Source organism: Centruroides vittatus, unplaced genomic scaffold (assembly GCF_030686945.1).
Source record: "Centruroides vittatus isolate TY-2023 unplaced genomic scaffold, ASM3068694v2 scaffold_932, whole genome shotgun sequence".
Lineage (NCBI taxonomy): Eukaryota > Metazoa > Arthropoda > Arachnida > Scorpiones > Buthidae > Centruroides > Centruroides vittatus.
This window is the reverse complement of record NW_027122721.1, coordinates 575,532-599,871: the sequence shown is the minus strand read 5'-3', so window position 1 is coordinate 599,871 and position 24,340 is coordinate 575,532. Positions and strand designations below refer to the sequence as shown.

At 27.6% G+C, this 24,340-nt stretch overlaps 1 protein-coding gene across 1 annotated transcript in view; it reads left to right on the top strand.

Moving 5' to 3' along the window:
* The window catches only part of Arf4 (ADP-ribosylation factor 2), a 35,686-nt gene extending 13,431 nt beyond the window's left edge, over positions 1-22,255 (top strand). The window contains exons 2-6 of the mRNA XM_067288814.1: positions 1,337-1,417; positions 11,170-11,279; positions 14,944-15,015; positions 18,373-18,498; positions 21,582-22,255. Coding sequence (XP_067144915.1) covers positions 1,337-1,417; positions 11,170-11,279; positions 14,944-15,015; positions 18,373-18,498; positions 21,582-21,671 — 479 coding nt within the window. The 3' untranslated portion in view covers positions 21,672-22,255. The remainder of the gene's footprint in view (positions 1-1,336; positions 1,418-11,169; positions 11,280-14,943; positions 15,016-18,372; positions 18,499-21,581) is intronic.
* Positions 22,256-24,340: the final 2,085 nt, after the last annotated feature.

Below are 24,340 nucleotides of genomic sequence, written 5' to 3'. Positions count from 1 at the left end.
TTGTGCTTATGCTGTCTTAATTTTTAATCATGCTCAGTAGCTTCAATAACTGCATAATGCCAGTTTGGTCAAATTGGGCAAGGATACAAAGAGTATGAAGTCTGCAAGTATGGCATTTTTCATCATAAACCTGATTATTAAAGCCAGACAAATTGCCGACTTATTGGGCTATAAGCTTGATGCCACTATTAAAGCAGCCGAGGTAGACAAATCGAGAATACTAGAGACTAAAAGAAGTACTACAATCTCGAAAACAAACTAGAAATCTGCCAGGCTACAGGTGAAAAAACACATAACATTTGTTTTCTTTTAAATGCATTGAATCAGAAAGGGCATTCTCAGAAGCAGGACTTTTCATTACTAAAATAAGAATCAGATTGAGTGATCGGAGTATTGACCATCTTTGCTTTTTAAAATCTTAATACAAAATATTATTGTAATTTCTATAATATGTTATATTTAAAAAACGAAAATTACCTTTTAAGTTAGAAGTTTGATATAAGTTCATTTTTTTTTTAAATTTTCAACTCAATTCAAAACATTTTGTTGTTGTTGTTGTTGTTGCAGAACATACAATTATTTTTTCATTTTTTAAAATAATTTAATATCATTTTATTTCATGATATTTTGTATATCTTAAAAATAATTAATTCTTTCCCTGGATCCCGGGAAACAGTTCACTTTTATCCCAGAATCCCGGGACAAGCAAAAGATCAGGAAATGAGAAACCGTAGTGCTCATTAACAGTGTTTGTGAAGGTGTGGTGTGAAATAATACTTAAACTAAAAAAATGCTACATAGAACTTGTTATTGTTTCTTCTTCTTCTGTATTATGTATGTCAGTGTTTCTCAAACTTTTTGGACTGCGACCCCCCCTTCTGCACTTAAAAATTTCAAAGGACCCCCGAAGAATAAGTGTGTGTCGAAAAACATCCCGCAGGGAGGGGTTAGGCTTGTATTTAAATATTTTTATTATTTTTATTATTTATATGTGCAATTTATTTAAGTAAAAATTATTTTATACATTTTTTATTTCTATTATTTCTAAACATGAATCCATACTAAATTTATAAAATATTTGAAAAAATTGATCTGGCATCAATTTTTCAGCGACCCCCCAAATATTTTTCACGACCCCCACTTTGAGAATCACTGATGTATGTTATCATTCCAAATATTGATTATAGTTTAAATATGCTACTTTGTACACTTTTTAGTGTCTATCATAACTGATGCAATTTCCACAGCTGATACTGTATTTGTAATAATTTTTCTAGAATTATTTTTGAATTTTTAATTTTATACTGAAATCAAATTTAAATTTTTTTTATTTCAGTTGGATTGGATGCTGCTGGTAAAACAACAATCTTATATAAGCTCAAACTTGGAGAAATTGTCACAACCATACCAACAATAGGTCTGTGAATCATTTTAATTTAATATTTGTAACTTTAACTTATCTGATGCTTTTGTTTTGTTTTAGAATATCTCATTTATATTACAAATCAAGAATTTAAGATTTAAAGTTATATAAGGGTTGATATGAAAAAGATGTACTATTTTACTTATATTTAATCTTTATATTGTTTGCTTCATTTTATGATAAAAGTGTTTATAATTGAAAATTTGAAAATTTTGGTATTCAGTTTTGTCATTTTTATAATTCTGCTTTACTAATTTCAATTTTAAAATACATAAGTTGTAATAAATGCAAACCATTGACATAATTAAAAAAAGCACATTCTCTTCAAGTCATAGTTCAATAAGCTTATCCATTCACTGAAAATTAAACTTAACAATTAATGTTTAATATATTTAAACATTCTTATATTATTTATAATACAAATTTTAAAGTATATATTTAAGTAAGAAAACATAGATAGTTGGAACTATATATTATTATTAATAGTAAGATATAGTTCCAACTAACTGTTTTCTTACTTAAGAAACTATATTTAAAAAAAATATCATATCATATGATGAATATATATCTTTGAAAAGAATAATTTGTTATATTTACTTATAAGGGGAAGTTATATGATTGTCATGGTTTTCAATAATACTGTTTTGTGTGGATAATCCTTGGTGTGAACCTTTTTTGAGCAAAGTGAGAATGTATACTTCTGAAATTTTTTCAATAAAATTGAAAGGAGTTAATTAACTTATTCCAAAATGCATTTTGGGATAAGTTAATTAAATAGGCTAGGTGTGTAATAAGTCTGTTCATTAGTCATATGTAACTAAGTAGTTTTTCTAATTAAATAATACAAGCAAGAAGCTCTTTATTATAATACTATTTTGTTTTTATTTAATTAAAAAAATTTGTAAGTATTTTTGTGATGCATTACCATCATCTTCAGTCAAATGAATGGAAAATTATGTTCCGTGTTCTAATTTTTTTCATTCATTTGCCTGAAAAAGATGGTAATGCACTATTAAAAGTACTTGCATATTTTTTGATTAAATGGTGTTTATAACACTGAAAAAATAGTGGTTTTCCTTAGATATACTTTTGGCTTTTTAATTATATAGACATATCTGAATGTTCCTGATGTATCAGTTTATTTTACAAACCTATATTTGGAATTTTCTTTTGATATGCATCCTTTACATCATTTTGCCATGACAGGCATTTAAACAAGTCGACGGACATGTTGTGCTGTAAAACAACAGTACGATAGTGCATCTTCTCTGCATGTGATTTGCTGCTGATAGTCATGTGATGTACTGTTCTTCTCACTTTTGATGAGTGTCAACTTGTTAGAGGCACTGCTTTGCAGCAGACCAGATACATTTTAGGCAGATCAGTGTACTGAATTATAATTTCTAGTGGAAAATAATGTGGTGCAATCTGACATGCCAGATATTTCAGGAGTATGTTTTTTGACTTTCTGGTCATCCTTACAGTTCAATGTAACAAAGAAAAATTTATATATAATAAATAACTAGTAAATTAAAATAAGATTATTGATATTTTTATGATTTCCATCTATGTAAAAAATGAAATATGAATTGTAACTATTGATACTATCATGAACATGACCTGACATAAGAAAGAAAGTTGGAAATTTGAACTCTAGGTAGTCAGGTGCTTGGTAAAATGATAACTACTTGTAGAAAAATGTGATATTTTTATTGCATTTTTCCCTCTCCATTGCTATATTCTAGCATTGTGTAAAATAACAGCTGGATGACCAAAGTGGTTATGGCATCATCCTGTAGCGTTGCAGTCCTAAGATCAAATCCAGGCAGTTAAAAACTGCAGGAATTTTTCAGGAATGGTATGCCTCAGATATTTTTGAACAGATCATTCCATTCCTCATCATCCAGTCATTCCTAACCATAACAGGGGTTATTGTGGGTTCAGTCAGGCCCATAATGGACTTGATATAAAGGCATTAGTGCTTAGTGGGCAGAAGGAGTAAAAATTGAAAAAGAAAAGCATTGTATAGAGACTCTCTTAAACACAAAACTGTAATAATTAATTTTAAGTGTATGATCTCTCTATTTCTGGATGCAATTACAAATTTTCAATTACAAAGATCAAATAGGACAGCATAACCTTTCACTATAATTTGGCTGTCTTTATTGAATTGAAGCTTTCATAGCATAACAAATTCAAAATAAGAAGAAAAACAAATTAACAGTAATAAATTTTATTAATTGTTATTGTTAATACATTGTTTTAATTTAACTTGCTTCTGGCTTCATACTTAGTGGTCTAAATTCTCACATTTCAGCTTCCAGCAAAATGTGTAAAATGTAGCAATTCACAAATGTTTTTGGAATTTACCTGATTCTAGCTTTAGGTTTATATTTGAGAATTACTATATTTTATATGTTTTGCTAGAAGCTGAAGAGGTTTAGTGGTCTGAAGACATTACAGTTTTATGGTGTGGCATTGATTGAAACAGAAAATGGACCAATGACAACCCAGGACAATTCAGCTGTTGTAGACGTATTTGGGAAATGAGTTAAACTTCTGGTTGTGAGGTTGTACAAATTGGTCATCTCAATGCCTCAATGACTGGCCAGTATGATAAACATAAACGAGATACTATATACTGCTAAGTATCATTGCCATCATTAATATAAACAACCTTTTTATGACCTTTGTTGGAGCTGATTTTTTTGGCCATGTTCCTGTATTTTTTGTTCTTTTAATTTTTATTTCATATATGATTTTGTATTGGTTTTGCCAGTAGTGATATGCAATAAAAAGCCTTTATCTTTAAGATCCATCTGTGTTTAATTATATTTTTCATCTGTTTGAACAAGATTGCCAGTTAAGCAAATATGCCAAATTACAGTCATTAAAGATGTATATTAATGTTAGATTTAGTATGTGAATAAATATTATGACAATATATCAGTTATAAGACTTGTCTTTCTATTTTCAAATTTTAGTTGATTCATTAGATGATGATATGCTTATTTAAGAACCTAGTAATAATTGTTTATTTCAAATAAATTATCAAATGTTAATATTTATATTACTCTGCAAATGGATTACAGTTTAGTATTTGTTTAATCATGTAAACCAGGGGTGCCCAAAGTAGTTGATATTGACCACCATGACAAAAATGTCTCAGTGATTAATATTAATCACTGAGACATTTTTGGGGATGGAAAATTAGTCAGGAGTTGATTTGAAAATGGTTTATTAAAAAATTATAAGTCCAATGATTGTGTATATGACAGTTCAAAATGATGTAAACTTGCTCACTGTAAAGAGATCTTTTCTATGAAAACAGTGTATAGATTAATACTAGTTTACCAGATTTATTTTTATCATCATCATTAATTGTTTATTTTGGTAACCACTAAAAAGAGGTTTATAGACAATTTGTTATGTCCTTCCAATCAGACATAACAAATTTGTTTATTTGTTTATAAACTCAAATAAACAAATTTGTTATGTCAGATTAGAAGGACATAACAAATTGTCTATAAACTCTTTTTAGTGATTACCAAAATAAGAGCGGTATTTGCCAGATATAATCAAATTTTAGTTTTATACCATTAATATTAGCATAAAAGAAGAGGTGGTCAATAAAAGGTCTAGGAATCCTTGAAGTGGTTTGACAATCAAAGTTCAGGAACCCCTGATATAAATAATAAATGATTCATAATAAATATTTATGTTCTACTTAAAAAATTATAGCCTAACTGGGGATGTAATAAATATTCAGTTACTATTTGGTATTTATTTTTATTTAACCAGAAAAAGCTGAATACAGTTTGGTTTTCTTTTATGCAACAGGTTGCATGTTAGCAGATAAGATACCATGTAAATGAAATTCTGTATAAATTTTGCTCTATTCCAAGTATTCCCAAATGATTTCCTAGATACTTATGCAGCCATTTACAATTTAAATATTAAAATGTGTTTAAAATGTTTTACTTATGGTTTTACTGTAATGAATAAATTTTAGTCTGATCTTTCTGAATATACAGAGCAAACTTGCATTATACTGTTTTGTATATACTACTGAAGTATATACAGTGGGGTATGTTAGAACAAATGATGCTACATCAAAGTTTTTATCTACAAAATCAAAATGTCACAATAAACATATATGCTACAACGTGATTGGCATATCATGGCATGCCATGTCAGGACTTTTCTGCTTTGATTAGAGTATTAGTCATTGAAGCCAAACAACCATCAGATTACATCAAGCTACTTTTTCATGATTATATTTAATTAATTACAAATAATTTGTCACTAGAGGGAGGCATTAGGTGCCATCTCTTATTAAATTTAATAATTATAATTAAATTAATATTTATTAAATAATTTAGAATATCCTGGAAGAAAAGAATCAGCTAGAGTGAGACTTGGACCCACAACTCCTGCTTACTATACAGATGTGTTGTCAGTTACACTACCTCAGCCTCCAGTTCAATCTCCTCTTCCAGACATATTTAAATATGATATAACTATCCTCAGTTACATTTGCATCTGCGCGGTAACTGGAACCTGCAAGTTTGAATCCCGCTTCGAGTTGATTCTTTTTTCCAGAATAAATATTCTAATTATTTAATAAATATTAATTTAATCATAATTATTAAATTGAATAAGAGATAGCACCTAATGTTTCCCTCTAGTAACAAATTATTTAGTAATTAATTAAATATAATCCCCGAAAAGTAGCCCAATGTAATCGGTGGTTTTGGCTTTACAAATTTATTGGGTTTCATGATGCTTGTTTACGTATTAGTCATTGCTTTTACTATAGTTTGTAAGGTTCAAATATTTGTTTTTTGCATCTTTAGCAATAAAAATATATTTTTTAAAAATTCTCCTCCTATATAATTTTAGTCATGAGCTACAAAATGTCTAAGTTAATTAGCTTCCAAACTGAAAGCTAATTAACTTGGAAACTATTTCTTTCTTAATGTCTAAGTGAAAAATGTAAGAGATCTCTTCTCTACCTGCACTTAAATCAAGAAACATAAAACAGCAAAGACTGAAAACATTAGAAGTTTAAATAAAAAGAATGCATCTTAAAGAGTTTTTGTCGTTTTATATAAGAGATCTGAATGCTGAATATGATATGGCTAGTTCAATGATCAGAATGATTTATTTCAAAAAAAGGAAGAGAGAAAAATTTCATAGATTGTAAAGGGAATCTCTATATTAAGCAGTTTATGTTGTAATATCATGTAACAGGTGAAAACTTATGTGTATAGTTATAGTAGACAGAGTATGTGCAACTTACATAGTAAACAGAGGAAATTTCTTCAAGCAAACATATTTCAGATGCCTATTAATGCGTTTTCCTCTGATGTTCTTACCATAAAAGACCAAGTTAATTGAATGAAAAATATAAACTTTGGCATAAGAGATTTTTTTTTCTTGCCAGGTTTAAGAATAAACATGCCCTTTTGAAGTATCACAACATACATCCTTAATCTCCCCCTATAAGAAGATGTAGACAGCAAGGAATGTGCTAAGTAGTATTCTTTTAATCACTTGTTTTATTATGGTAAAATAAGTATGGGAGTAATGTTATAACTTACTTATAATGGTTTCTCAGTAAATTTGATCATTGTCATGTAATTTGCAATTCTGCTACTTCTGTTTTAGAAAGGAATGAATGCAATCTACAGTTGGTCATTTATATTTGATTTAAATTAGTTTTTGATAATAAATGTTATCCATTTTTTTAAATAACAAGCTTTGTTTTTATTGGTGATAAAATATGAATGCTGTAATATATTTGGGCCCCCCTGTATAACCCAGGGATGTCCAACCCATGGCCCACTTAATATTTTTATGTGGCCCACTGCACCCTAAATTTTTACGTATATCTTCATTTATTTTGGTAAAGCATGATGTAAAAATTATTCTCGTTTCACTGGATACACTTTGATGTCGTAATGATGTAATTGATGCTAGAAAACTATTATGCATGTGGAGTAGTACATACTGTTGTGAACAATTCTTTTCATGCATGAAAAACATCAAAACTGCTGAAAGAAATAGGTTGAGTGATTCCCATTTAACTAACATTCTTACAATTAAGACTAGTACCATAAAAGCAGATATTGACAATATTATAAAAGGAATGCAACATCAAAAATCGCATTGAATTTATTTTTATTTTGTGTGAGTATAATTTTTTTCTTTTACTATCAATAAATAATACAGTATTTTTTGTAATTATATATATATATATTATTTAAAATTTGATATTCACATTTTGAACTTTTTAAAAAAAAATATATATAAGGTACCTTTGTGGCCTACTGAATATATGTAAATTTCTAATTTGGCCCATTAGGAAAAAAGGCTGGACAATCCTGGTATAACCTATGTAAGGAGAGATATTTCAAAGTCTAAATACTCTTGCAACAAAATATGAATTGTGTATCCAATCAATCCACATTCTGTATTATTGATAAAATATGTTTTGGATTTCACTTGCTGGAATATCTCTGCGTATTCTTTCACAGTCTAAATACATTATTTTCATATTTTATTTCTTTTACAGAAATAAAGAAGTATTTTTGCAGGTGAAGCATTATTGTGATTGAATAGAACCAGATTGCTATATAAGAATATACATGCACTGGTACAATGTTTGTGATGATTACATGAAGTGCTTATAAAACCATTAATTTATATATACAATTCTTACAATATGCAATACAAATTTCTCAGGCAGACTGTAGAAAGAGTTCCTTTTCCTTGTCTGAATTAAATATATGAAATATTTAATTAAAAAATAGATTCATTTGCATTGAAAATTCAGCATAGCTTTTTAGATAAAAGTTCCATAAAATTTTAATTATTTGACACCAAATAACAAATAAATTCACTGACTAGTATAACTTCTACATGCACACCGGGGTGTGTATAACAACCGTTTTCTTCGTAACAACCTTCCGTGTTCTTCATCAAGATGAAGAACACGGAAGGTGTTCAGAAAACGGTTGTTTTTTAAAGTTTTTTACGCACAGGTTAAAGGTTTATGTAAGTGGAATTTTTGTTACAAATAAATTCCATTTCACTGTTTACAAAATATTTGTATGGTAGTATTCAGTCAAATAACCACTATTATCTTTACATTTTAATGATTAGAAATAATTTGTTTTTAAAAAAGCAGAGAAAAATTATGGTAGTAATTGCATTAAAATTATTGGCAATGACAGCTGTCTACATAGACTTAAATTTTGTAAAATAAAATGTCAATAAATTCAACATTATTCAATTAAATAATTGCAGTGCGTAGGAAAAAAAAAATTTAGAATAGTTTCACAGAACAGCTGTTGACAGAAAATTTTACTAAATATTTTTTAAAAATGAAAATTAATTTAATGATTTTTTTTACATGATAATTTTGTACAGTACATTTGTCTCTTATTTTTTATAATTAAGTTTCAATATTCAAAAATACTTCTTTATTGTTATAATTAGATAAAAATTCAGACTTTTATTATTAGTTACATGAATGAAAGATCTGCCAAACTAATATTTTCAAATTTAATTTCTAGATTTTTATGATAATTTTCATATGTATAAAAAAGAACCAAATCAGAATCAATTTTAATTGAAAAAGTTGTTTTTAACTTTATTATATATTTTTACTATATTAGTTACTAAGAATTTCCTAAAAATAATGTTTTCCTGTGTTTTGGACATATTTCTCTGACATAGATGAAATTACAGTGACTTTTCATCATTTATTCCATTTACATATTCAATAGAAGAATATTTTAAGACTAAAAGATACATTATTACTATTAATAATTATTTAAACTATTCAATTCTCAGAACTTTCACAAATCAGATGTTAATTGTCAAAGAGAATAGCATTATGTTAAGGCTTTAAAAAGCACGCATATTACAAAAATTATGAAATAGTACAGATTTATACTTCAACTTTAAATTCTTCTATGACTGCGTTATGTACAAATATAAATAAACACTCTAAAAACCTTTATATCACAGCCGTTTTTTCACTATTCTTCAAACGTTTGAAGAATAGTAAAAAACGGCTGTGGTATAAAGGTTTTTAGAGTGTTGATTTATACTTCAAATTACAAATAAATGACAATGAACAAATATGTAAATCCTAAGTTTTCCTTCTGAACTAATTTTAATTCATCAAGTTTAAGTATTCAAGTTTATAGATGTTAGTTTTATCCTATGAATAAATAAAGAATCGACACACACTGGAGTAATATACAAATAATCCTTCGAACAAACCTTTAACCAGCGTGAGGTATGATTAATTGTCCACGCTGGTTAAAGGTTTGTTTGAAGGATTATTTGTTAGTTTTATCCATATATCGCCATTAATACTTGACTTTGTGTGATTAATCAACTTTATGGAAACAAACTGCCAATCTTTTATAGAGGGCCTTTTCATATTTTAATGTGTAAAATGTATTTTTAGCTTCTACAAGATTGTCATCAGATAAAACTGATAAAACATTTGATTTAAGAGAACATCAATTCAAATTTATTTTATCAAAAACTTCTGGGACAACTATTATAAGATGGATATAATTTTAAGACTTAAAATTTTTATTGCTTGTAAATTTAATTTTAAAAGCTTAAATGCTTTTTTTATTTTTATTTTTAAAGTTTTATATATATAAAAAGCTTCTACTTGACAATTCTCTCTTAAGATGGATAGAGTTCTTAATGTTTTAATTTTTAATTTTCCCCCAAATTTGAAGACTTCCAAATATTATAAATTTAAATATTCTCAAAAAACCTAAGTCTTTTTTGAATTTAAAGTTATTTAAAAAATTCTTTTTTTAAACCCTTTCTTCTTTTTAAATTTTTCAAGCTACCTAAAAATATACTTAAATAACTAAACTCAGAACTTCTATTCATCTGTAAGCTGAATTGAAACTAATTCTATTACAGTCTACACACTCCTTCAGCTGCTATTTCCTGTTTAGTGTCTTCTTTCTTCCATTGTCTTTTCTCTAAATTCAATGTCCTTATAGCTTCCAAGAGTCAAGCTCCAAACCTTTCCTTCCTTTGCTGTCAGTAACACTCCTACTATTTTTGTCAGTATATTCTTTCTTTCCACTTTTTCCCATTCAGGTTCTGCATCAATATCAGTAAATACTCTGTAAGAGCAATGTTACTTTCACCTCTCCTGAGTGAATCTTCCTGAATACATTTATTGTTTGTTTACAAGTCACTGGTAGGAAATTTGAATCTGTTCATGGCATTGTTTAAGTTTCTACCAAAAATCAGATAACTTCTGTTGTAATATAATTGTCCTGATGATTAATTCTTCCAGTACCTTCTCTCTACTTAATCACAATGTCTCTGTTCACCACCATTCATGCTAAGATTGTCATTTGTTTTTTTCCAAGATGTTAGATATTAAAAATTTTCTTTTACACAGTATTTGTTCAATACATTACAGTTACTATAAATTACTGTAAGAATTTTCATAAATTGATAATACGTGGTCAGTTTTACAAAGTAATTTGTTTTTTAAACAAATGTGTAATCTTCATTAACTTAGCATCAAAATAAAAGTATAATCAAATGTTACTTTTTATAGGTTATAAAATTAATGTTTAAAATTTTTATTTTAAATCTATTTAAAAGATGAATAATGAAAACATTTATTGTTATTTCTATTTTATTGAATATTTTAATTAATATAAATGCTTATATTTTTTGTATAGGTTTCAATGTTGAAACTGTTGAATATAAGAACATATGTTTTACTGTATGGGATGTTGGAGGCCAAGATAAAATAAGACCATTATGGAGACACTATTTTCAAAATACACAGGTAATATTAGAAATGTCATAATAATCAATATTTTAAAAAAACCCTATTACTGTTGAATTTTTTAATGCTAAGTTACAAATATTGTTATAAATTTATTTATTAGTTTAGACTGATTAAAAAATTAATAGTTGCTGAGCAAAAGAAAAGTACAGTAGAGCGTCGTTTATCTGAAAGCCGGTTAACCGAAAGCTTTCCAGTTGGACTGTGTCGTGCTAAATCGAACGTTTTTGATACTAGATTAACTTCCAAAGTATAATTTTTTTGTTTTTATATTTTTCAATATATTTATTTTGTTTGTACAAAATAAAGAAATAATTTTTAATGATACAGTAGCCTCGATTATTATTATAAAAATTTTCGTTAGGCTTAAAATTGATGAAAATTCAACACGAAGTGACACGCAACTGAGAAAAATTTCAACATCGGATAGGTTAATATATTTTTTCCGTACATAATCGGTTATCCGAAAAAATCCATTATCCGAACAACCCCAGTCCCCAATTGATTCGGATAAACGACACTCTACTGTAATATTAATATTAAAATGGAAAAATGACACTGCTCTGCATGGATATTAACTCATTATTGTATGCAGTTGGATGATTTTTCACATCTACTAGTTTTTCCATGGTAATTTTTCTTCAGATTGGCTTACTTAAATGTGTTTCTAAGACATCTCATGCTACATGCTATCTGACTGTGTAAAAGTTTTGGTTAAAAAAATGCTGTGGAAATTTGTCATCTTGTGCACGTTTTTGCTCGTGTGAAATTTTTTCCACACAATTGCATATAAAAGTTCGATTTTTCTGCTTTGATGCCATTTTTTAACATTGTCAGTCATGGAGGCTTCTTAAGAGTCATGACGTCATGGATGTTTGTCATCTATGCATGATGTCATGATGTGGTAGTCTGTAAGTTGCTATGATTTTGAATTGTTTTGATTTTCATTGGTGGAATGTGCATTTCTATGACAACCATGTTCAAATTTGTCTTATAACAATCCATAACTATTGTTTTAGTTCTTGTTATTGGCATTTTTTACAGTAAAATTGGTAATTTTTTGCAAAAATTTATTGGTGTTGATCAAAAATGATTATTTTTCTTGTCATTTCATAAATCTTTTAATCAATAAATCAGATTATTGCATTATGCAACATACTTTGGTTAATTTTAAGCTGTGTCATTGTTGGGAAGTAATTGATTTTCTGAAATGTATCTTACTCAAACCTTAAAACCTATAATAAAATTATATATTTAATACATTATTGACAAAATCACTCAGTAATGCTATCTGTGGAGTTATCTGTTACATATTCTACCAATTTTGGCATAAAGATTTACAAAATTGGGTAAGTTAGGATTATGCTGCTGTAACAACAAAAGTTAAAAAGTTTATATTTTGAATTCAGGACAATGGGGTAAATTATTGGGAGATGTCATAGCTTTTATTAAAAATGTGATGATAAATTTTGTAGTTCAATAGTTCTGTAGTTCATAGTTCTAAGTCAAAGTTTTTCATATCTTCTCTAAGTCATTTTTTTTCCATATTATTAAGTTTTAATCATTTTTGATGGGCTACAGCTTGGGTGGATCTATAAGCAGCTACAGAAGCTTAAGCCTTTCCCATTAACACAAAAAAAATTAAAAGTTATTTGTTTAAATTTCAAAATTGTTTTTAAAAACATTTTTATAGCAAATATGATTTATCAGATCATTTGCAATACAATCAAGACTCTTGTATATGTTGAAGATATTTGTAATTATTCAAGTATTTTAAAATTTTGGCACCCTTTTGGGTTCTAGATCCATGACTGCTTAGCCTGTTAGTATGTATAAAAACATTTTGGTTTTAATAATGCATGATTTTTGATAGTTGAGATTGAGGTCAAGGAGGGTAAGTTCTAATTTACAGAAATTTTGCATAATTATTAATTTTATTTTATTCTTTTGTTTAAAAAATTATATACAGGGTATTTCAAAGCATAAGGTCAACTGTACAGAAGGTGATAGTAGAGTTTGTTAGAATAAATAATATGTAGAAAGTTTTCTTACACATGCTGTGGTTTAGTAAAGACAATAATTAAAATGATCAAAAACTTTTAAAGTGCTAACAGTTGAATAAATGCTCCATGTTAGCAAGACAGAAAATATCACAATGAGCTGTTTGCATAGAAGTAAATGTTCAAATGCCTTCCTTTCCATGCCAATATATCAATGAACTGAATATTGAATGTCATTCAGCTGGTGCAGTTGTACTTTTTCTGCAGGCATGAATTCTTTATATACGTTGTACTTAAATACAAACATGTATAATCATTTGAATATTTTGATAAGCAAATATTCTTTTATTTTTTTAGGACTGATTTGTTCCATAAAAATTATATTATCTTTCACAAAGAGAGGGGGGAAACAATATTTATTCATCTATGGACAGATATGTGGATCCTATGTAGTAGAAACTATATTTTCTTTAAGAAGTTCATTTAGACAGACACCACCTGCTTTCTAACTATGAAAAGTTAGATTAATAAAGAATAATTGTATCTAATTATAACAGGATACATTTCATTGTCACAGATTTAACTAGTAAATTAAAATTTAAACCTTGTTGACAAATATTCTTAATTCCTATCTTTGAAATAACTTTTTTGTAATAATCAAATGTCTATTCCTAGGTTCATCAGCTTTAGTTTTAGTAGTAGTTGATGATTTATAAATTGTCCATTACCACTGAAATAAGATTCCACCTTTACTATAAATAAAATTCTTATTTGCTATCTTGTATCAATTCAACATCATATTATATTGTGTTTTTAAAAGATCTAAGATTTCTGGTTAGATTCTTTTTCTTTTATTTTCCTAGAAAAATGCAGTGGAGGATAAACATGGTTTAATTTTTCTATAAATACTTGAAATTCCACATCTCTTCCTTGTCAAACTATTTATATCATCTACATGTCTTAAGATAGAAAAGAGGAAGTAGTACACAGAATGGAAAATAAAATATTTTATATATTTTGCATGATTATTTCCATCAGGTATTGAGGAAAGCAAGCCTATAGACATATACTGATCTTGTTAAAAGATATAATATAGCGATAAATAAATAAATTCATTTTAATATCTGCTTTGTTGGAAGTATTTTTTATAATGATAGATTTTGTTAATTTTAATATTTTAAAAAGTGATATTGAAGATATAAAATTTTTAAAATAAGTATAAATTCCTTATTACAAAAATGTTTAATTGAAACTTTAGTCAAATAGAGCAGATTTTGTTTAGCATAATCTATTGATACTATAACCAATCTATGATGAATTGACATAGTTTTTCTTTTTGAAACACTATATTGATTGAGTAAATTGCCTTTTATTCAGTACATTGCTATTTGCATCACTAACTTCCAACAGAATATGCTGATTCAACATATATGACTGTGCCAAAACCTTCATATGCAAATTTAATCTGCATTATGCCTGATATTGTTTTAATATTTTATAATATTGTAGTTAATATAAAAGACAGAATTTAGTGGTAATCTTACAATTATCTTATATAATTACCTAATCCTTTTGCATTAAACTAATTTAATATCTTTATACACTACTAGGAAAGCTTCATAATTTTATTATAATAATCAGTTTTATGAATGTTTATTTTTCAGGGCCTTATATTTGTGGTAGATAGTAATGATAGGGAAAGAATTTCAGAAGCACAAGATGAATTACAAAAAATGGTTAGTAATTTTCATCTTTTTAAATAATTTTATTAATAATAATAATTATTAAATGCTTTTGAATAAATAAATACATTAAAAAATCTACATATTCATTATTTTTTACATATATTTTTGATCATTTGTCATTTTTATTTCCAGTTTGGTTTTTATTTAATGCAATATATTAATGATATTAATGTTCCAATTTTTAACATTAAGCGAAATTATGCTGGATTTTTTTTTACTCTTTCATTAAATTATCAAACTTGTTTGGCTGAACAAATACGGATATTGTTATCTTGTAGATGTGGCATTTGCCCATTTTTTGGCAAAGTTGAATAATTAAAAAATTGTTCCAACAAATACGCTGTAATGTGAATAAATAAATTGCAAATAAATGTTCGATTATATGTATATACCGTATTTTACGGGCTATAAGACGCACCTTAATTTTTAAGCAATTTTTTGAAGAAAAAAGTGCGTCTTATAATCCGTAAAATACGGTAATTCCTATAATGCAGATTATAATAAGTATAGAAGATCTCTGCTTTAGTTTGTTCCTGAAAAGCCATCATTAAATTATCTGTTATGTTTCCCATAATTTGTCTCATAATTGAGATGCATTAATAAATCTATAAACTGCAAAATATCTTTCTTTTGTTCTATTAGCTCTTTTTAAGAACATTATTATATAAGGATTGAGAATTCTTTACTATGAATCAAGAAGAAAATATTTATTAGCTCTTGAACTTTTTCAACAAATTAATTTTAAAAATTTGATTATAATAGTATTCCAATTAATGTTCTTATTCTACATAAGTATAAATCCTTATGTAATATTGCTTTCATTATACTGCTATTGCATCTTAGGGCAGTAGTTTCTCTACATAAAAAAAAAAAAACAAATAAAACTGTTTCACTATCATCATTTTTCTTAACTTCATTATCAGGATTTAGTCCCGTTTGTATTTTAATTAACAGATCATAAAGGAAATTAAGCTGGTTTCTTGATTTAAATTTAATGGTAGAAATAAATGTTTTGTGAGAAAGTTCTTGAAGATTCAAAAATGCTTACATTACTAAAAATCTTTTAAATGCAGTTGTATGATATTTAAACAATCCTTAAAAGACTAAGAAATATTTAATTTTCTTATTCTCATTTCTTCATCTTTTAGATCAGCAATGGTCAACCTTTTTAGGTTTGAGGACTACTTTTCATTTCATAAATCACTGGTGGTCTACTTTATAGATACTATAAAGCAGACTATCTCTATAGTCTATAATATAGACTTTATATATAGACAATATAGTCAAACAACAATAATTTTCAATACAGATAATATGACACAGACCACTGGGAAGCTACCTCTCACAGCTTGCCAGTCAACACATTGGTCACCCTTGTTTTAGATTGTCAAACAGAATTAAATTCAGAATTTCTCAGAAATCATCTTGAGATTTATCTAACTGTGAAGCCATATGCAGTCTCTATTTTTATTCTCTGGACTTAACAATGCATGTCTCTTTCTTTTTGGTAAGCTGTTGAGATTATAATCTTAAGAATCTGATAAATTCAATAATTTTTACTAATTATTTCAAATATTTAGATCTTGTAAATTACCGATAAACCATGAAGTAATTTTTTCCATGAAATTTTTTTGGATATTTAACATCAGTAAAATTTGAAATTTTCTGAATTTATGTTAATTTCAGTATATATTAATAATAGGATTGATATATTAATTAGTCCATTTAATTACATTTTAAAGTTTGTGTATTTCAAGAATTACGGAAGAAGAAATAATATATTTTAAGAAAATGCTAAATTGAAATTTAATTGTACTACTCAATTTTTATTAAATTATAGCAGTAAACTATACAGTTAATTAAAATATAAAATAAAATTTATTGAAGCTACAAAATTGTTGTCTTGTTCCATTGTTACAAACACCAGTGACTTCCAAAAACAATTTTCAGTTACAGAGACAATCTTTTATTTGAGGCTATGCCTTTGCAATAAAATGCAAAATGGATAAAAATGTCATCTGGCAATTATTCCATTAATATAATTCACAATAAAGTTCATTAAAATCAAATCTTGGCCGATGGTATTTACATTAAAATATATAAATAAAATTTGCTAGGAACAAGAAGACAATTTTGTAGTTTCAGTAAATTTTATTTATATATTTTATTTTAATACTGCTGGCCAAGATTTGATTTTACTATATAATTAATGTTTAAATTTATGTTTTAAACAAATATTAAAGAAAACCGTTACTCTTATGAAAGAATTATGTCAACGTATCTTTGTAAAATATATATTTAAGTTTTCTAGATAGAACATTACAAATAAAAGTAGAAAGCATTTATCTCAACAAATTATTATTATTATTATAAATATTTGACTTAGATATTCAGTCAGTATTAATGGATTATTCATAACAGATTGATAACATTACATATTGCCTGTAATGTTGAAATACATGTGAAATACTAGTTTTAAAAATGAATCATTAATTGTTAAAAGTTCCTTTTTTACTCAAATTATTTGATTTAGATATAAAAAAATAATTATTTAAAATCATCTTCAGACAAAATCATAAGAAGAATGAAATAAATTGATAAGGATCAGATCTTTTCAACAGACAATCTTTACAAATTTGTAATGTTCATAAGAAAATAAAATATCAGAAAATACAATTAAATAAAAATTTATATCAAGGTACTATTCATTTATAAAACAAGAGACATAAAGAGAAATAAATTCCAGTCACAAAAAAGCAAACTGACAGCAAATGGTGAAAATAATTGAGAAATTGGAAAGCAAATTTTATTTGTTTATTGAAATTACTTTATGCTACAAAATGTAAAAAGCAAACACTTTTAACATGTTGGACTGATGAAGTGATTTGCTAAACAGGAATATTTGTTAGAAATGGTGTCACGTGTTAGCTACAGCCATGCAGGTACAAGAATAGTAGCAAGCAAGAAGTTTGAAGCAAGTTTGCTCCTCTGATATAAAATCATGCTCAAGTGTGAAATAGTTTCTTGCTTGCAGGACAAAGTCTAACTCTCACAAATATCTGGCGCTGTTTGAAGTTCTTGTTTTATTGCACTTAACATTAGCTCTTTGATAAGTATGGGATTCAACATGGCTTCTTCAGCATGTATGAGTGAGAAGGAAAATGATTAAAGTTTTTTAGAGAGAAATAAAAAATTTAGAAATGCCATAAAAATATTTAACATACAACTGAGAAATATATGTATAAATATTTTCTGTGCAAGGTTCTATTGTATATATTTATTTATAAAAGAAATGCTAATATAAAATTATTTAAATTTCATATATTAAAATTAGTTAAATTTTAACAGTTAAATGAAGATGAATTGAGAGATGCCGTACTCTTACTTTTTGCAAACAAACAGGACTTACCAAATGCTATGACAGCAGCAGAGCTCACTGAAAAATTAGGATTGAATCAACTTCGGAATAGACGGGTATGAATGTTTTTTAGTGGTATTTTAATTATCCATTTTACAAGTCATAAATGTGCTTTATATTTTTATATCTGAAAGTGCTAAATATTTAAATTTTTCTAATGGTTTAAATTTTAAAAATTGAAAAATTCCAATTATAGTATAATCTGTTTATTATAATCAATTTGGGACTTATTATACTGATGATGGTAATTATGGTAAGTAATTTTGTGTGTACCATCCTTGTAATTCAAATAATGATACTGGTAGACGATCATACAGCAATGCTTGGTATGATTGTCTACCAGTATCATTATTTGGATTACAAGGACGGTACACACAAAATTAGTATACACAGCAACCATACTTACTACGTTATGGTAAGTAAATAAGACTAAAATTCGTGGAAATTCTTTTATTGATTCTAACATTAAAACTGCATAACTGGATATTTCAGTTATACACAGTCATATACCAACAATTTAAATTGAGTGAATATCTTTTTATGAATTATAAGATTAAAATGTTTATAGCATGGTTCCTTAATTTATGGAAACCAGTGTAACTCTTGATCAAACAGAATATTTGTGGTAAATAAAGTACATGGTGTTTTATAGAATAGCATAAAAATATTTATGCTATTCTATAGCGAGATGTTTTCCATCAGAAAGTTAGCACATATAGGAACTTCCAAAAATAAGGTATATGGAGTGTGGTTACTATCAACTGAACTTACACACAGCAATTTTCCTTGCTGTGTGTAAGTTCAGTTGATAGTAATGACCATTGCTCCTTCAAAGCTGTTACCTCCAGAAACTCAAGAGGGCGATATAAGTTGATGGCAGTGATCTGTCTGGCTAGAGCATCCCACACATGTCCAGTGGAATTGAGGTTGAGAGATTGAGCTGGCTATTCCATGCATATAATAGTTTCCTCCAAAAGGTACTGTTCCACCAGCACAGCCCTGTGATGATGAGCATTATCCTGTATAACAAATGTTTCACCTATTGCACCTGCATAAGGACATAGCTAGGGATCTAGGATATTGTCTCTCTACTTTCGAACATTGTAATTTCCATGTGGCAGCACACAGAGATCTGTGCGGTCACCTAAAGAAATGCCACCCAAAACACACTACCTTTACCATAACAATCTTTTTCACAGATGCTGCAGGAATGATTATCAGTCCCTGGTTCTCTCCAGATCAAACAACACCTGGACTCATTTGTGGAAAGTGCAGACTTCCATTGGCTTTCAGTCCCATTCACATTGAATTGGACATGGATGCATATCCATGTCCAATTCAAATGTTACCTCATCTAGTGTGAAGTGAGAGGTGTGCAAATTCCTGGTTGTCTAGCAACCAGACCTCCTTCTTGAAACCTCCTGTAGACAGTGGAAGCCAATATCATTTTTCCAGTAGTTGCAGCAAGAAAAGATTGTAGTTGGGTTGGCATAGCAGTCCTGCTCCTCTCTGCAGTTAATTGCAGATATCAGTCTTGTGAGGCAGATGTGGCTGTTGACCTTCTTTGCCTAAATCAGGGGTTCTCAACTTTTTCGATCTACCACCCCTTTGTTCCGTAAAGTTATACCCAACACCCCCTAACCCATCAGTGACCCCAACTTTTGCCTTTGGTCACCGTTCAGTACCCTGCCTCCAGCGCCCCCTAGATTTACTCACGCCCACAGGGGGACGGTAACGCCCACTTTGAGAACCCCTGGCCTAAATCATCTAGATGCTAATTGTGTATTTTGAAATTGATACACAGCCTGTAGACTAAAGAAAGACTTGGCAAGATGGTTGAATGTAAGTCAATCTGTCTCTGACTTGCTTGTTTCTAGTTGGCCAATAGTGAGGTTCCGGCCGAAGTTTTCATCTCTAAAATGTGAACGTCGATTGTCACTTACAAGATAGTGGCATTCGATGTTCATGTTTTAGAGATGAAAACTTCAGCCACAACCTCGCTAATGGCTCTCCAATGCAGTTTTTTTGATAAATGATGTCAGGCATTTTGTAGGAATGATATCTTACCTCAAATTTCTTCATTAAAAGTCCAAATACAAAGAAAAAAACATTTCAAAATGGCCTTTTTTTCCCTGTGTTTATTCTGCTGTCCATTTACGTAAACTGATGTGAGTACCATTGATTTGCATATGATATTCTGACTCAGTGTTGTTTTCTTAGTGGAATATGTAAGAATTTTGGATATGTCATCGTTTTAGATGAAAAATTCAAGTTTTTCCATTCTGAAATTTATGGAAACAAGTATATGTGAATGATATTGTATAATCATCTATATATTAATTTAACTGAAAGAGAGTTTCAGTTGTTTGACTTAGTAAATGGCTGGGGATAAAAAAGGGTTCAGGTATTCAAATTATAGCTTTTACCCTGTAGAATGTCACTGAAAAGAATTGAGAAAGGTGTAATGGTTCAGGTGTGGCATAGTGGCAAAGATAAAACGTTAAGTCTGTGGCACAAACATGTTGGGCACCTGCATACCTTCAAATGATTTAGTTTTTTGTAACTGTTTCTGCTGTTTTTGTTAAAAAACAATAAAAAAGTAAAAAAAATTAACATTAATAAATTTAAGAATCACCAGTCTCCACTCCCTCTAAAACCCCCAAGTAATGCTGGGCATAACCCAGCAGTTATATTGAAACTAATAGTGTGGAAAAATTAAAGTCTCAGTTAATTATCATAACTATAAGCTAATCTTCAAGGTCATTTCTGACTTAGTTGCAACAATTTATGCTGTTAATTCTGATAAAATATCTATGATTATAATAGGCAGAATGTACTGTATATGGTTTTAATAATCTTTCAATTTAATTTCAGACATTGAATCACTGTTCATACTGTTTTTAAATAATTGCTATTAGAAATCTGTTTCATTGCATTTATGAATGACTAAAAGTAAAAATGATTCAAGAGACTTGACATGAACAGTGATTACAAAAATATATTTCTTATACAACATAACAATATTAAAATAATTATTTACATTTTTATAACAAAATAAAAACTTATTTAAGTTTATATTTAATTAAATCAGAATTCATATAAATTATGTGTAAAACACTGATGATTTTCTTTTTTTTAGTGGTATATTCAAGCAACTTGTGCTACACAAGGTGAAGGACTTTATGAAGGTTTGGATTGGCTGTCAAATGAGTTATCTAAGGCTAAATAATTTTATATGATGATCAAAATTTACTTTATGCTTTGTTATTGGCTGAATTACTATACATATATAATTTTTTAAGGGCTCAGATATCATAATTTTTAGTTATTGAGAAAAGTTTAATGAATTTAAATTCATCAGCAGTTGTTTTTGAAAGTACATAATTTTCTGGGAATTGATACAAACATGTACACATATACACACATACATATTCATGCTTTTTGAAAACTTATCAATATATTATGTTAAGAAATTCTTTCACTGTAAGGAATTCTTTTTCTTTTTTTTCAAGGGAAGGGACCAAATTTAATAATTTGAAATATTCAATTTTTTTTTTTTTTTCCAAATGATCAGATTGAGTTAAGTTATTGTAAAATAACTTCCGTTCAATAGTTTTTCTTACCATTTCATTACATACAGGGCCCTTATCTTGAAGTATTTTGTTTCTTTTCTGAGTTGACTTTTAAAAAGTTTTATGTAAAAAAAAAAACTCTGTACAGAAACTGTCAATCTAAAAACAAAATCAGAAGTTTCAAATGCTTTCTAAGAGTGTAATAAATTAAATAAAAGTAAAATATTACTTCATAGTATAACAGTTTTTTCATAAAATAATTTTTGTTGCTAATTTGTATTAAATAAAATAGCTAATATATATATATATATATATATATATATATTTTTAATTAATGCTGATGAATATGAATTTAAATTAATTACATAATTCTTAAAATTCTGTTACCTTTCATATTAAAAAGAAATATATATTTATTAAGCATAAAAAACTAATATAGAAATTAAAACTCTGTTTTAAAAAAAAACATAAATATTTTATGGAATGATTGCATTTGAAGACTTCTATCTGAAAATAATTACTGTATCTTTGTATGCTTTGACGATGACAAGATTGATGAGATCTCTCCATGTATTTGACATTATTTCCATTAATAAAACTTAAATCAATTAACTTGAAAAAGTTTTATTTTACAATTTTTAAAAATTTCAAATGAATTTTAATAGTGTGGGGTAGTACTTTTAGTATTAAAACTTTTAGTTAACAGCTTACAAGCAGAAGAGTTTTTTAATGAATTATTTATTATTTTGTGAATTATTGTTTTAAAAACTATTCTTTTGGTAGTTATATGCCTAATCAATTTTGGTTGTGTTTTATTTAGATTATTACAAGAAAAATTTTTAGTAGTAATTTTATAGTTTTAATCAGGGTTTGTCTTAATAATTATATTTATAATTACAAGTCATAGATATGATATACATTATTCATAATATAATAATATATGCAAATGGTTATTCTTTCTTTCTCATTCATTGTGTATTTGTTTTAAAATATCAAAAACAAAAAATTGTTGACAAAAAGTCAATGAAATATGTAACAGCAATCCAATTTGTTTTATAAAAATAAAAGTAATTAAATCAATATGGTTCTATTATGGAGTTTTACAACTGAAAATTCAAGAGCTGTAATAATATACACACTAAAATAATTGACAACCTTGAATTTATATAATCATACAGCACGTTTTTGCTCAGAAATGTAAGTATTTATTATTCATATTTTAAAACAATTACATTTGGCCTAAAATTAGATACCCAAAATAATGCAAGAATAAATTTCTGACAAAAAGTATGATGCTACTCATTATTTTAAGTTAAAACTGAAAAATTACAGACAAAAATGTTGATTTTATCTAAATGATAAGTTTAATTCACTAGATAAACAATAAAATTAACATGAAATTGATAAGATTTATAATAATGAAGTGAAGATTCATTCATTTTGTTGAGAAAAGATGATTGAAATTTTTAAAAATGTCTCTCTCCCCCTAATTACATATAAAGATGTAAAATATGTCAATAGTTGTTCTGAAAGAAACTAACAATTCAAATTATGCATAGAATTTAGAATTCATAAAACATATGACAAGTGATGATTCCTTTTTCATAATAGATTAAAATTGATCAAATACAGTAGTTTACATTTACATTCTTGATGTAGTTTGTTAAAATTTAATACTCATCATTATTGTAGCATGAAATGAATGTTTGTTAATTGAAACGTTTTATTTCAGTCCTTAAAACAATGTGAAACTGGTACTTTTTCAGAAATTTTAAACTAGTGAAATGCAGATTTAATAGTCAATTTTTAACTGTGCTCTGTTTCTGAAGTAAAATACATTGACTAGCCAAAACATTATGGCCACTCCACATAAATGTAATGAATCATTTATATAGATATTCAGTGATGTGTGTTGAGGCTGTCAAGCTGACTACTAAGTGAAAATGGGTAAAGCAATGAGCAAATTTATTTAACTTCAAGCCACCTTAGCTGTCACAATTTGACCTTTGTTGATCAATGAGGCTTCAGCTGTTTGATAGACACTACCAATGAGTGCAAATGTGTCCAAACATGATGAAACATCAAACTCTATTGGCCATGCCTCATTGATGAAAGAGGTTGACATAAGCTATCTTGTGAGTAGCATCAGCAGGACTATTGTGGTACAAATCTGTCACAGTTTCAATGGTGACAATGATGAAATTACATCAGAACACTGCTGAATATGGGGTTATGGAACTGCAGACTGCATTGTGCTATTTTTAACTGATGTTCATTGAAAGCACTTGCAGTGGGCACATAAGCATGAATAATAGTAGTTTACCCT